This window comes from Urocampus carinirostris, chromosome 18 (genome assembly GCF_059441175.1).
Source record: "Urocampus carinirostris isolate Australia breed hairy pipefish chromosome 18, RoL_Ucar_1.0, whole genome shotgun sequence".
Classification (NCBI taxonomy): domain Eukaryota; kingdom Metazoa; phylum Chordata; class Actinopteri; order Syngnathiformes; family Syngnathidae; genus Urocampus; species Urocampus carinirostris.
Genome location: NC_142366.1, coordinates 25,500,674 through 25,515,190, shown reverse-complemented (window position 1 = coordinate 25,515,190; position 14,517 = coordinate 25,500,674). Strand labels below are relative to the sequence as shown.

The 14,517-nt window shown below is 40.2% G+C and overlaps 1 protein-coding gene across 3 annotated transcripts in view; it reads right to left on the bottom strand.

The window, feature by feature from the left end:
- Positions 1 to 14,517, bottom strand: part of hecw1a (HECT, C2 and WW domain containing E3 ubiquitin protein ligase 1a) — a 71,722-nt gene that overhangs the window by 34,097 nt on the left and 23,108 nt on the right. For all 3 annotated transcript variants that reach the window (XM_088321980.1, XM_088321981.1, XM_088321982.1), the window contains 4 exons: positions 10,835 to 10,910; positions 9,076 to 9,245; positions 3,122 to 3,264; positions 428 to 528 (listed from right to left, as the gene is read on the bottom strand). In XM_088321980.1, the coding sequence (XP_088178106.1) occupies positions 428 to 528; positions 3,122 to 3,264; positions 9,076 to 9,245; positions 10,835 to 10,910 (490 nt within the window). The remainder of the gene's footprint in view (positions 1 to 427; positions 529 to 3,121; positions 3,265 to 9,075; positions 9,246 to 10,834; positions 10,911 to 14,517) is intronic.

Below are 14,517 nucleotides of genomic sequence, written 5' to 3'. Positions count from 1 at the left end.
ATCTGCCGCAGGGATGTCGAACTTTTGGACTGGCGTGACGTCATCCACTCCGCTACAAGCACCCCTAGGGCATCATGTTCATCTGTTAATAAACAACGGGGTAGACTGCTGGAAGTGTGAATTTCCCTACGGGGATGAATAAAGTATCTATCTATTTATCTATCTCATTTGGGGAAACCAGTGTAGGATTTTTTTCTCAGTGGTTCCTGCGTCTTTAAACTCTAGATCCAAAGAGGTATTCAACACACACTTCAGTCAGATCCCCCGTGTAAACAATACACGATAGTGACAAAGACAATATTCAATTCTTTTCTCCTTTGACTCTTACAAGTTAGCAGAACAGTTTTATGAACTTGCATGTACACACACTTCAAGTTGATGACTTTCTTTTCAAAGTGGACAAAAGGACAGAGTGACAAAAGGTTACCTGGATGAATTGAAGAGCTGAGCTCGAAGCGGAATTGTAAGTGTCCGCAAACGTGATCCGTCGGCAGCCTGCGACCCAGAGAGTAACTAATCACTCGGTCCCTGTAGACGATAAGAATAGTTGTACAAAATTATGACGTAGTACAGAGACACTTTGCGCTTCGGTTATTGCCAAATGACTCCTTCGCGGATTTTAATAATTGTCATTGATATCAACGTATCGTTCGCCCCAACCCTGGATTCTGTGGTGTTTTGCATATTTATCACTCAAAAGGTTTCAGGTCACCAGACCAAATTTAACAAAGACAACCCAAGGAAATACTGTTGGAATGATATACATATATTTATCCTACAGTTGACATTAATATGTTATAAGTGTTCTCAGCCCTTTTTGTAGAGTTTTCAGCCGTAAGCTGTTCTTCAAGGCCATGAGTTGTTTTTTGTACAGTCTGTCTCTTTATCTCACATACAGGGATCAGAATGGAGATTTTCATGTTCAGCTGAAATAGCCAGCGTCCAGGAATAAACCAGGGCGGAGCCCCCCCACCCCAAAACCTGGGTTTTAGGCAATTTACATGTCCAAAACCATGCTTATATTTATCATTTAAGTAACATTTTTAGAAGATTAAAATAATTTGCCCACATAACTGATTTTTTTGTAAATACTGCAAGATAAGTTCAAATGCAGTTCAGTCCCTGCAGCTTGTGCGACAATGCGGCCAATTTTTCTAACGGCCGCCAGGGTGCGCCAGAGCAATAAAGGAAAGAGTGAGACAGTCAGATTTTGAATTTGTTTGCTACGCAAGAGAAAAAGTGAAAAAGTCGGAATGCCTTTGGGGTTCAAAAACAGCGGAAATCCGCGGATCCGCGGAAAATTCTGATCCCTGCACATACCAATGGGTGCAACTTGCCCTGGAATAATCTGTAATAATAATTTTCCTTTTATGCATGCAATAACTCAAGTTGTTTTTCACCGAAAGCCTTGAAAGAAGAAAGGTGTCCAAACAGAAACCAGCTGTGATCATCGGGCGGAAAGCAAGGCGTGCGAAAGAAGATTAATTAACTCTGCGTAGCAACAGTTAGAATGCGGTCTCAACCAGTTAGAATAAAACCCCCCCTTTAAGAAGTTGAGACTTATGTACGATAGGGCGAACCTTAATAAAAAGAGGAGAGAGATCGAAGATTTCTTCAGAGTGATTTGGGAGATTGGCGGTATACAATCTTAGATCCTCTCCTTGCAAGACATCTAAAAACTGATCAGATTCTCTTTGTCTTTTATTTCAGAGCGTTTTATCATAAATGTTGGGGACTTAAACCTAACAAATACAAAACACAGTTTTTGAAATGTTGATTGTATTTGTCAGTCCGTGCCTTCAAACTCAAGCGCTTTTGGATAATGCAGCAGGACAACGTTTGGAAATACACCAGCAAGTTCACCTCTGTATATCTAAAAAAATTAGTTTTTTTCTTTGTTAATTATTTGAATGTGACAAAACATTCCCAATATGAAAATGATATATAATATGCTGAAGAATTTGCACCTCGTGTTGAGCTGATCCTGCTATTATTTATATATATTTTTTTTTACTTTATCTTTATTTTTTTTCTTTACTTTATATTGAAGGATTTCATACATTTGACTATAAAGGATTTTATACATATGACTATAAAGGATTTTATACAATTGACTCATAATGCAATGAAGATTTTCACTGAGTAGGCTTTTGTTCAAAAACAGGTCAGGCCGTTCCAAATGCAGAATATTTTGTCTAGTTCTGTTGATAACAGGACTCTGACGGAGGACGGCAGGCGTTGTTTTGAGAAACACTGGGTGTTGTTTTGACGCTCATCTCTGAGACTGTGAAGCCCACGTTGGGCTTCCTTGGCACAATCATGGGAGGAGCCGGCACACCATTGTGCGGGGAGAAGATGGCCAATAGGAGAGAGCGAAAGGACTTCAGAAGAGGGCTTCCCAAATACTCCAACGACACTAATTCGGCCGTTTTCGATGGAGTATACTTTGTTAATGAAATTAAATCTGCCCCGTGTGGAAATGTCGGCTTTCCTGTTCATCTTTTACGTCAAGAAACGAGCGCGCATAAATTGTTGGGTGAATGTAGGTTGTGTTTGGTTAAAGGAGTCAGATAACTAATTCGAACATTAAGGTAAACGGTACATTTTGTTATTAATTCTGTTTTTTCTTTTCTTTTTGTATTTCTGGAGCACTTTCTGTTCTCTTGAAAATGATTTAATACCTTGTTGATGAAACACTACAAAGTTGAAACGTCCATGCCAATTTTGTTTGTGATGATAAAATGTTCAACATTTAGGATTTTAGAAAATGTAAGGTAAGATCTCTGCAGGACGAAAGCGGTACTACAACACCCAGCGTCACAACTGAATAGTGCGCACTCTTATTTGCATTCAGTTTTAACGTATGTTGTGGCTCATAAATCACATGATACAACGAATTGAGGATCCCATTCATTTCCACGGTTATAATCATTCATTTTAATCCATTTCATCAGTTAGTTGTTGCAGCCCTATCCACGCTGCCAAATGAGGCCCAACTCGCTACAGGATCGGAGGGTAATGACTTCATCACATAGGGTAAAGTTTTGATTTTTTTTATGCCTTTAAGAAACGGAATCAACATTTCAAAACTGTATTTTTCATTTTCAGTATTGGCTTTTACCCAATGGCGTGTTTTTCCAGCAGCCTCTGGACCGGGACGGACAGCTTCCCGAGGAAGCGCTTGATGATGGGCCGACTCTTGGCGAACTTGTCCTTCACTTCGATCTCCAGAACGTCCGTCGGTAGGGACAAAAAGTTAAATCTCTGGAGAAAACGGAAAACAAAGAACTGAGCATCATAACAATTAGCCCACACAACGTGATCAGATTTAATTGTTAGTTTAGCTGATCTTAGGTGCCCTACTGTATAGGATTTGGAGGGTACGGGTGCTTGAAATCCTTGAAAATGCTTGAATTTTAATGTTGTGTTTTCAAGGTAAGGAAAGTGCTTAAATTAAATTAAAATGCTTGGAGATGCTTGAAATTTTTGCCGTTGCTGTGTTTCTTGGCAGTAAATGTAAATGGTCTGCATTTCTATAGCGCTTTTCAAGTCAATGAAGACCTCCCAAAGCGCTTTACAATGTGCTTCACACTTACCAATTCACACACACTCACACACCAATAGGGAGTCAGCCTCCAAACGTTTTGAGGATAATCAAGATGCTAAATGGTCTGCATTTCTATAGCGCTTTTCAAGTCAATGAAGAGCTCCCAAAGCGCTTTACAATGTGCTTCACACTTACCCATTCACACACACACTCACACACCAATAGGGAGTCAGCCTCCAACCGTTTTGAGGATAATCAAGATGCTAAATGGTAAATGGTCTGCATTTCTATAGCGCTTTTCAAGTCAATGAAGAGCTCCCAAAGCGCTTTACAATGTGCTTCACACTTACCAATTCACACACACACTCACACACCAATAGGGAGTCAGCCTCCAAACGTTTTGAGGATAATCAAGATGCTAAATGGTAAATGGTCTGCATTTCTATAGCGCTTTTCAAGTCAATGAAGAGCTCCCAAAGCGCTTTACAATGTGCTTCACACTTACCAATTCACACACACACTCACACACCAATAGGGAGTCAGCCTCCAAACGTTTTGAGGATAATCAAGATGCTAAATGGTTAAATGGTCTGCATTTCTATAGCGCTTTTCAAGTCAATGAAGACCTCCCAAAGCACTTTAGAATGTGCTTCACACTTACCCATTCACACACACACTCACACACCAATAGGGAGTCAGCCTCCAAACGCTTTGAGGATAATCAAGATGCTAAATGGTAAATGGTCTGCATTTCTATAGCGCCTTTCAAGTCAATGAAGACCTCCCAAAGCGCTTTACAATGTGCTTCACACTTACCCATTCACACACACACACACACACACACACACACACACACACACACACACACACACACACACACACACACACCAATAGGGAGTCAGCCATGCAAGGTGTCTACCTGCTTATTGGGGGCATTGGGGATTCAGTGTCTTGCCCAAGGACACTTCGACATATAACTCAGACGAGCCAGGAATCAAACCTATGACCTCTTGATCCCACGCTCATCAGTACAGACGCTCCCTTACTTACGACCATTCGACTTACGTAAAACGGTAGATGCGAACATTTGAAGAAGAATGGAAAGAAAAGTCTCTGAAAATGATGCCAACACGCCTGCGCTGATGGCTCATCATCATGGCATTGTAAAGGGTCACCGCCCCCTACTGGTTACACTCAATACGACAGCTCCATTTAGAAAACCGACTCTTCCGGCTCCAAAACGGCTCTTCAGATTTTTCGTTGTATCAATGATATATTATCTATAATCATAAATCAGTATTAAGAAACTCGTGATTTCATATGCTTTGCAGAAGATTCCTGAAAAACACATGACTTATTCATTAAAATATTCAAAGATCTACAAGAAAATTTGTAAAATACCAATTTTAGCTTTTCACACACTGCACTGATTTAAAGTCGAACCACAACACGAAATCCCCCAAAATGCAAAACACTAAAATATAAATTAAAAATATTAACTCTTTAGTTCTATAAATAAATGCTAAAATGAAAAAAAAAAAAAACAACAACAATACTGTAAGGTAGGCTTAAACGTATTTGCTCAAGGTGTGTATTTCTAGTCAGTTTCTAATCACCCAAAACGGCTACTGCATTCCTCGTACAGGCTGGCACACCAATATGCAGGGAGAAGAAGGCCAATAGGAGAAAGCTAAAGGACTTGAGAAAAAGGCTTCCCAGATTCCAACGTCACTAATTCGCCCGTTTTCGATGGAGTACCGTATTTTCCGCACTATAAGGCGCACCTAAAAGTCTCAATTTTTTTCAAAAGCTGACCATGCGCCTTATAATACAGTGCGCCTTATATATGGATCAATATTAAGTCGCAAAGTCTTGCAACTAATGAAAGCAGCCGCCGACTCGATTTTCCCCCGAACGCGAAGTAGTCCGCGGTGTATGCTGGGATTTATATACCGGCGTTTCATTGGCTAACCAATGTGTCAATCGTCATTTGACCCGATCACTATTGGCTAAAGTTATTCGGAGGTAAAGGCGGCGGATCCTTTTTATCATTTACAGGCTCGCATAGGCTAAAGCGGCAAAACAAACCCTGCAATTGGCCGAAAAAGATGAATGTGAATAGCATGTTGGGTTGACGGCATAGAGAAAACAGTATTTTACTATTCTGTACTGTATTTGTAAATATTTTACTCTCCTGGATTTACTACACTCACGGATATAAGAGGACCATGGTTGCACATTATTATTGAACACAACGACTTCGGTGAGCTACTCCGGCTATATATTTTCCCAGTATTTTGTTTAAGAGTGATTTTGATGTTTCTGTGATGGGTCTTTTTTTAAATTAAACTCAATGGTTGGCATTTCTTGAATCTCAAGACTTTAACCTTCCGAATGATATTTGAAACGATGCATTTGAGTGACATCGTACGGACACCGCATCCGCACGTGTCTACGACACGTATTTGCTTCTTTTCAAGCTTTGGGAATGTTAAGGGGGTAATCAGTTTGACTCAACTATCTGACTGTTTTGTCGACGTTCCCATTGTAGCGCCTTATAATCCGGTGCGCCTTATGTATGGAAGATATAGGACCAAAAACTATTTTTTGGGGGTGCCCCCTATAACCCGGTGCGCCCTATAGTGCGGAAAATACGGTACACTTAATTAAATTGTTAATGAAATTAAATCTGCCCCCGTGTGAAAATGTCGGCTTCCTGCATAAATTGTTGGGTGAATGTTGTGTTTGGTTAATGGAGTCAGATAACTCATTCGAACAATTTGGTAAACGCTACATTTTGATATTTCATTCCAACATTACTCAGGTAAATGTAACTGGGTAAATGTTACTACCCATCTCTGCATAGTTCTACATACACGCATTTGTGTCTATGTTTGAATCTATATAAGGTTGCATTCTCAATGCAGAGAAAGGGAGTGAAGATGGACTGTGCTTATATCGGAACCAGAAAACGAGAAATGAATAATTGAGGAGTAGCAACCCGGGACGGAGCGCTTGTGTGAAGAGGGCGAGTGACCTAACTCGATTAAACGAGGATGTGGAAAGGCCGTGGGGAGGCGGGGAGTGCGCTTCAAGTGCTCTGAGAGTGATGTGGGTTTCTGGCAATAAGCCAGGGAGCTAGAGAAAGAAGGATGAACCCGGGTCACTGTAGTTTGGAATTTCACAAACATCTTTCATTATGCAGGGTTTTTCGGGGCAGGACGTCTATCGGCCCCGCTCCAAAACATACACAACAGAGCAGGGAGAGTTGAAATGAGAGAGGACACGTTTATTTCATCCAAACATTCAGTCGTGTTCCGAAGTTGTCCGGGCGACAGTGGCATTTATACTGTGTTCGGTCAGCGATGACGTGTTGGTTCTCTCTAGCCGGGCGCTCGATTCGAGTTGCCCTGACCCAGCCAAATTCTTATCAGTTAAGCAAATAGTTGGAGTCGGCAGTAGCTCAGGAGCTAGAGCGCTCGTCTTGGGATCAAGGGATCCTAGTTCGAATCCCGGCATGTCGAAGTGTCCTTGGGTAGGACACTGAACCCCTAATACCCCCAATTAGCAGGTTAGCGTCTTACATGGCTGCAATACAAGGCCGCTATTGGGAAATGTGAAGCACACTGTAAAGCGCTTTGGGAAGTCATTGACTTGAAATGCGCTATATAAATGCAGATCATTTCATATAAATGCAGATCATTTCAGAGTTGCCCTGACCCAGCCAAAGTCCTGTCAGTCCTGTTTCCGATTTTATTCCACAATAGGTTCTTACGGAACTTTTCATGGCCAAATTCAAGCACTTTCAAGGCCAATTCCAGTACCTTCAAAGTAAGAAATCTAGCTCCGATTAAAAGAACATTTGTTGTTGGCTTTGAAGACTAAAACAAAGTCCCTCTCTTGCTGCTAGCACATACTATGTGCTATTTTGCAGTATTCCCATCTCCGATCCACAATAATTTTTGGTCAATGGGCTGCTATAAACTGACATGAATTCTGCCATTCTGCTTCAATGATACACAGGCAGCTTCAATACGTCACACTTGTTTACAAACACGGTAAGGGCTCTGTATATGTTAAGTGAGAATTGAGTTCCGTACGAAAGACAAAAAAAAATAAAAAATAAATACTGTATGTATAAAAAGTAGGAAAACGAGCCAAAATTTGACTCATTTTGATGATATTGATTGCCCCGAAGGCGAGTGCATTCAATCTTAGAGACGGCTGATCTTTTAATTTTTGTTTTACTTATTTTCATTTATATTTGCGTGTTTTTCAGAAGATTTGTGACTAAATACGGTAAAATCAAATTGTAAATAGTTTTTTGCATTCAATCATCCACATTTGAATCGGTCACTATCGGCTGAAGATTTTTGGAGCCGAAGTAGGTCATGATGTTATTTTTTTCAATACCGGCCCTTATAGGTTGTCACAAGCTAAGGACTGTAAAAAAGCTGGGAATTGGCCAAGAGTGCTGTCAATCAAAAGGTCAGAGGCTAACGCCCATCTTGGAAATCATCTGACAATTCTGCTTATTCTTAAAGGGAAGTTATGGAGCGAAACAAACTGATTACAACAAGCATCGTCAAATAATGCAGGGATACTTTTAGGCACATTTTCTTTTCATTATTGTGTGTTTTGGAGTATATATTTTACTCGGTTGGATTCACTGGATGTGACCAGGGACCAAAACTGTGTATGATTGTTTCACGATTGGAATTTCAAAGCTCTTTTGTGTGAGTTATACTAGCTCAATAGTTTTTGGGTATCTTGTTTCAGACGGAGTACATTTTCAAATGGTGATTATATCTTGATTTTATGATGTATCCAGCAACTTGTGACATCGTACCGACTCGTATGTTTATCGGCCCGTCAGAACGTTAAGGGGTTAAGGCGGGATCGGGAACCTTTTGTACTCAAAGAGCCATAAAAGCAAAATATCTTGATATTTAGGGGGAGGGTGTTGTGGTTTATTGGAGTCGAGCTCGACATAAGGAGAACACATTAGTTTAAAGCGGGAAATTCCAGGCTTGTTTCTCCCAGGTTTAAATGTCAGCAAATGTTATTATTAATCGCCTTGGGCTGCCAAGTAATAACATTCTGCTTGTCGTGGAACAGGCGGTCAAGGCAGGAATTTGGATGTGTCAGGCCGACCCCAACAAGTTTCTTGGAAATTGTGTAACTTTGGAAAATCGAAAGAGGACGAAAACATTCTGGGGAAAAACATGGTGTCTGGTAGCGTGCATATTGAGATAAACACGTGCGTCATCGCGAGGGGGACTCGCTAAGTAACATGAGATGTTGTCTGAGGATATTAAAAGCTGATTGTCTCTTAGACGAATGAGAACTTGACGAAGATAGATAAACGGCTCTCCCTCTCCCGCCATGACTTCTGTGTACTTTTGTGCATATTTCTCGGGCTGCTCCGAAAAGGGGAAAAAGCCACACCATACATTTCAAAAGAAATAAAACATTTTGATTCAAATTTTTAGACATTTGAGGAAAAAATAATGGGAGTCTGAGCCTACCTCAGCGTTCCATTGAGGGTTGATCGTGTTGCAGACGACCATGGAGCGTTTCTCCTGGCCGTGATGCGGCAGAGAAGGGAAGATGCTGTGCTTGCCTGGCTGGATGGACAGCTTGAGGTACGGGTCCGGGTTGAAGAACATCCCCTTCTTCAAACCAACTGCTTGGAGGTCTGCAGTGCATAGATCAGTAGAAGATAAGTACAGTCGACCCCCCACTCTACGTCGATTTCCTTTAGGACTATTTCACTTTACGCTGCGGAATATGAGGTTTAGGGACCCCTCTGTACACAGGGTTTGTACGGGAGCTTGAAATCCGTATAAATGATGGCATTTTAATGGTGTGTGTTTTCAAGGTCAGGAAAATGCTTGATTTTTGGGTGCTTGAAAATGTCGAGGAGGGTCTGGGAGCATGTCCGGGGGCCAATGTTCCCTCTAAGCACCATAGAGAGTATTCTTACTGTGTGGTGTGGAGGCTGCAGTGCCTCAGACTGGGGCAGTATGAGCAGTATTTTTCATTATTGTCCAGTATTCCTTTTCAAAATACTCCAACTCATCACTATATACTTTCATTTATACATTTATGGAAACTGTGAGCCGAGCGAAAAAGAGCAACTTCTCTAGAAGACTGAAACTTGGGTGGCAACATGAAAGTAAACCGCACTTGTCTTTCTATATTTTAAAGTTTTAGTGATGAAACAAAAATAAAATAATACTATGTTTTTTTGAGAGCGATCTTCAAAGACTGGAGCTCACATGCACGCTATCTTTCATTTACTCAATCTCGTGCTGACGTTGACTTCAAAATACCGCGCTTAAACCACCGCATGTGTGGTTTTTTGCCTGCATTCAATGTAATTCTGGCCGAATTAGCTAGCGACTTAATTTTCACAATTTGGAGTCCTTATATTTATGCGCAGGATAGATTTTCTTGTGCGCCGAGAAGGTCTGGCCAGTGTGCAGCTTAGAAGGAAGATCGTTTCACATACAAAAAAATGTCATACAGCATACGCAATTTGTAACTATAGAAAAAATACATGAAATATGGGGAAAACATTTCGGCAATTGCGGTTCTTTTTAGAGAACCGGCTTTCAGCCAGAAGCTCATTTTCTTCCTTTAACCGATATACTACCAAAAACAATATGCATGAAATGAATGAATGAAAAATGTATCATATTACTATATTATACTAGACTTTATATTTTCACTCTACAGTGAAACTAATTTAAAAGTTTTTTTTAATACTAAGCAACATAAAAGTCAAACAACACAAAAAAAGAATTACACAACAAAATTAAAATTAGGTACATTAACTCTTCAAAAAACGTTTAAATACAAGAACTTTTAACTAATTACGATTGAACTTTTAACTAATATTGACTGTAACAACACAGAACCTTTGAAAAACATGCCAACATACACATTTAAATGTGTAACAAAAACAAATATACCATTAGTCTCAGAAAACAAAGTGCTATGCAATGAGGGACTGATTCAGATCCTTCTGTCAGTGAGAGGCAATGCAAGATGTTTTGAAACCATTCAATTTCATTCAAATGAGTCCAAATTAGGATCATTTTCATGCTTTTTATCCGCCGCATTGCACTCTCTTGAACCGTTCCTGTGCTCAATGTGCCCTTCCTTCTTCTCAGTGAACAAATACACCCAAATTAACCAATCAACCAGTTAGGGAACAATAAAGGGCCAGGGTTTTTCAATTGGTACAGGAAACACTGATCATTTGATAGATTGAGGTCCTACCGGACAGTGAAAAGTTAATGAGTCTCCTGTTGCTTCGTCCTTGGTTGACTTCAGGGCTGACGGCTGGCTTCGACACCTGCAGGAGCAAGAAAACACGTACAATTTGGTCTCATTTTTATTGGCATTTGGCAAAAAAAACGTAGTACAAAATGTAGTATTAACGAGGAACAGAAGGTAGTGAGGATACTGGACCTACATGTCGACAAAGCAGTATTTTTAAATGGAACTCCTCAACTCAACGTTGTTATTTAGAAAGTCACCATGCTGATCTACTGGTGATCCAGAGAGCCAAGAACAACTCCGCAGGTTTGAGAGCATAGTAGTATCCTGCGGTCTGTGCAGCCCTTTGAGACTCCTTGTGATTAAGGGCTATTCAAATAACCATGACATGCCCCAAAAAAAATCTGAAAAGGCACTACAATGCTCCTCAATTGAATTTGATATAGGGATAATGGTTCTTCAAAACACAGTACCAGGTAAAGGCAGCAAAAAACAACTCTTGCTCATATGAAGCTCCTCAACACTAACATAGTTCCTTGGACAAGGGGAAATGACAAGGCACTACGAAGCCCCTCAAGTGAATTCAGTATAGGCAATTGAAAACACAGAAATGGAAGATGGCAGGGAGAACATGCAAACTCCACACAGGAAGGTTCGATCTCATGACCTGAGAACTGTACCGCACACGAGTTAACCACCGTGCCACAGTGCTGCCCCGGTTTTAAAGCTGAATGACCAGAATTATCAGACTACGCTAGCATTAATCTACCCTACATTATGTAAAGTTTGATGCCTGAAAACCCCAAAACTCTTGAGTTTTGAACCTAACCAGCCACAATTTTCAGACTATACTAGCATTAAACTAGCTCACATCCCGAAAAGTTTAACACCCACAAACCACGTATGAAATTTAAAGCTAAGTGACTGGGGCTATCAGACTACGCTAGCATTAATCTACCCTGCATGAAGAAAAGTTTGATGCCTGAAAACCCAAAAACTCTGTATGAGTTCTGAAGCTAACCAGCCACAATTTTCAGACTATACTAGCATTAAACTAGCTCACATCCCGAAAGGTTTAACACCCACAAACCAGAAACGCTGTATGAAGTTTGAAGCTAAGTGACTGGGGCTTTCAGACTATGTTAGCATTAATCTACCCTGCATTAAGAAAAGTTTGATGCCCGAAAACCAGAAAACTCTGGATGGGTTTGGAAGCTAACCATGCACTTTGGTCGAAATCTACTAGCATTAAACTAGCTCACTTCCCGACAAACCAGAAACGCTGGATGAAATATGAAGCTAAGGGACTGGGGCTATCAGACTATGCTAGCATTAATCTACCCTGCATTATGAAAAGTGAAATGCCTGAAAACCAGAAAACTCTGTATCGGTTTTGAAGCTAACCTGCCACAATTTTCAGACTATACTAGCGTTAAACTAGCTCACATCCCGAAAAGTTTAACACCCACAAACTAGAAACACTGTGTGAAATTTGAGGCTAAGTGACTGGGGCTATCAGACTATGCTAGCATTAATCGACCCTGCATTATGAAAAGTTTGATGCCTAAAACCCCAAAAACTCTGTATGAGTTTTGAAGCTAACCAGACACAATTTTCAGCATTAAACTAGCTCACATCCCTAACCCTAACCCACAAACCAGAAACGCTGTATAAAATTTGAAGCTAAGGGACTGGGGCTATCAGCATTAATCAACTCTGCATTAAGAAAAGTTTGATGCCTGAAAACCAGAAAACTGTATGGGTTTTGAAGCTAACCAGTCACAATTTTCAGACTATACTAGCATTAAACTAGCTCATGTCCCGAAAAGTTTAACCCCCACAAACCAGAAACGCTGTATGAAATCTGAAGCTAAGGGACTGGGGCTATTAGACTATGCTAGCATTAATCTACCCAGTATTATGAAAAGTTTGATGCCTGAAAACCAGAAAACTGTATGGGTTTTGAAGCTAACAATGGTCGAAATCTACTAGGATTAAACTAGCTCACAAAAAGAAAAATAACAGAGGCAGCAAGTATAAACAAAAGGATTAATAAAGAGGCAGATGTTTGGTGCAATTCCGGCTAATGAGATGCTAATCTCCCTGGGCTACTAAAGCTCCACACACATGTCCTTATTATCATTTTTTCAGAGGACAGACAAAAATGAAAATATTCATAAAAACTTATTGGAAAAAAAGGGATATATTTTTCTTCATGAATTTTCAAGGAATTGGATCAGAACTCAAAAGACTGCAAAAATCTAATGACTTGCACACTCTGGTTTAGACCCTGAAACCAACCTCAATTTTCTTGTTGCCTGTTGCCACGGCAACATCATTCAATGAAAACAAACCAGCAAAAATAGGCCCATACACAAAAGAAAATTCCACCGAATTATAAAATGATCGTGACTTACATATAGGGTTCGTACATGCGCTTGAAATCCTTAAAAATGCTTGAATTACAAGTTGTGTTTTCAAGGATACATTTTGGGTGAAGTGCTTGTAAATGATTGAAATCGTTGCTATGTTTCACAACAAGTTTGTTTGAAAATCACGTTGCATTTCTTCTTCCCTTGTGACTAACAGCAGCTGGCATTAGTTTGTAGGCATTGTCCTATAAAGGGAGAGGTGCATGCTACACTCAAACAGGGCATTATGAAATGTGTATCAGTGCAAGGATTACCTATCAATTATGGACATTCATTAGAGGCCACCCAAAAATTGAAGGTACCGTTTCCCAGAGGTACATTGTAAAGGGACAAACTTCCTGCAACTGAAAATGTGATCTACACATTAGTATATTTGATTGCAACACCTATAGGGGAGAGATTTGTCTGAAAAAACGATATATGTGCAATTTGTTCAAGATGTAAAAATCATATGTCGAGTCAAGTCAGGTTTATTTGTTTGGCCCTTAATCACAAAGAGTCTCAAAGGGCTGCACAGATCAAAGACTATTGCAAACTACAGACTATTATGATACCATCCCCTGATCTAAAACCTACATGAGGGCAAGGAAAAACTCAAAAACCTCAGGATGAGTCAAATCGAGTCACGTCAAGTTAATTTGTGACGCCATTAATCACAAAGAGTCTCAAAGGGCTACACAGACCACAGATTATTGCAAACTACAGACTATTATGACACCATCCCCTGATCTAAAACCTACATGAGGGCAAGGAAAAACTCAAAAACCTCAGGATGAGTCAAATCGAGTCACGTCAAGTTAATTTGTGACGCCATTAATGACAAAGAGTCTCAAAGGGCTACACAGACCACAGATTATTGCAAACTACAGACTATTATGACACCATCCCTTGATCCAAAACCTACATGAGGGCAAGGAAAAACTCAAAAACCTCAGGATGAGTCAAATTGAGTCAAGCTAATTTGTGACGTCCTTAATCACTAAGAGTCTCAAAGGGCTGCACAGATCAAAGACTATTGCAAACTACAGACTATTATGACACCATCCCCTCATCTAAAACCTACATGAGGGCAAATACAAATTATTTAGGCTCAGATGCAGGTGAGCCTCTCTCTCCCTCGCCTTCTGACTCTGAAATATAGAAGCAAGATTAAATAGAAGATAAACTTGTGACTACAAAATACAATAGTCTCGACAGATTTAGTCTTATTACAGTACGTGAGAAATGATAAAATTGGCTTTGAAAGCTTGA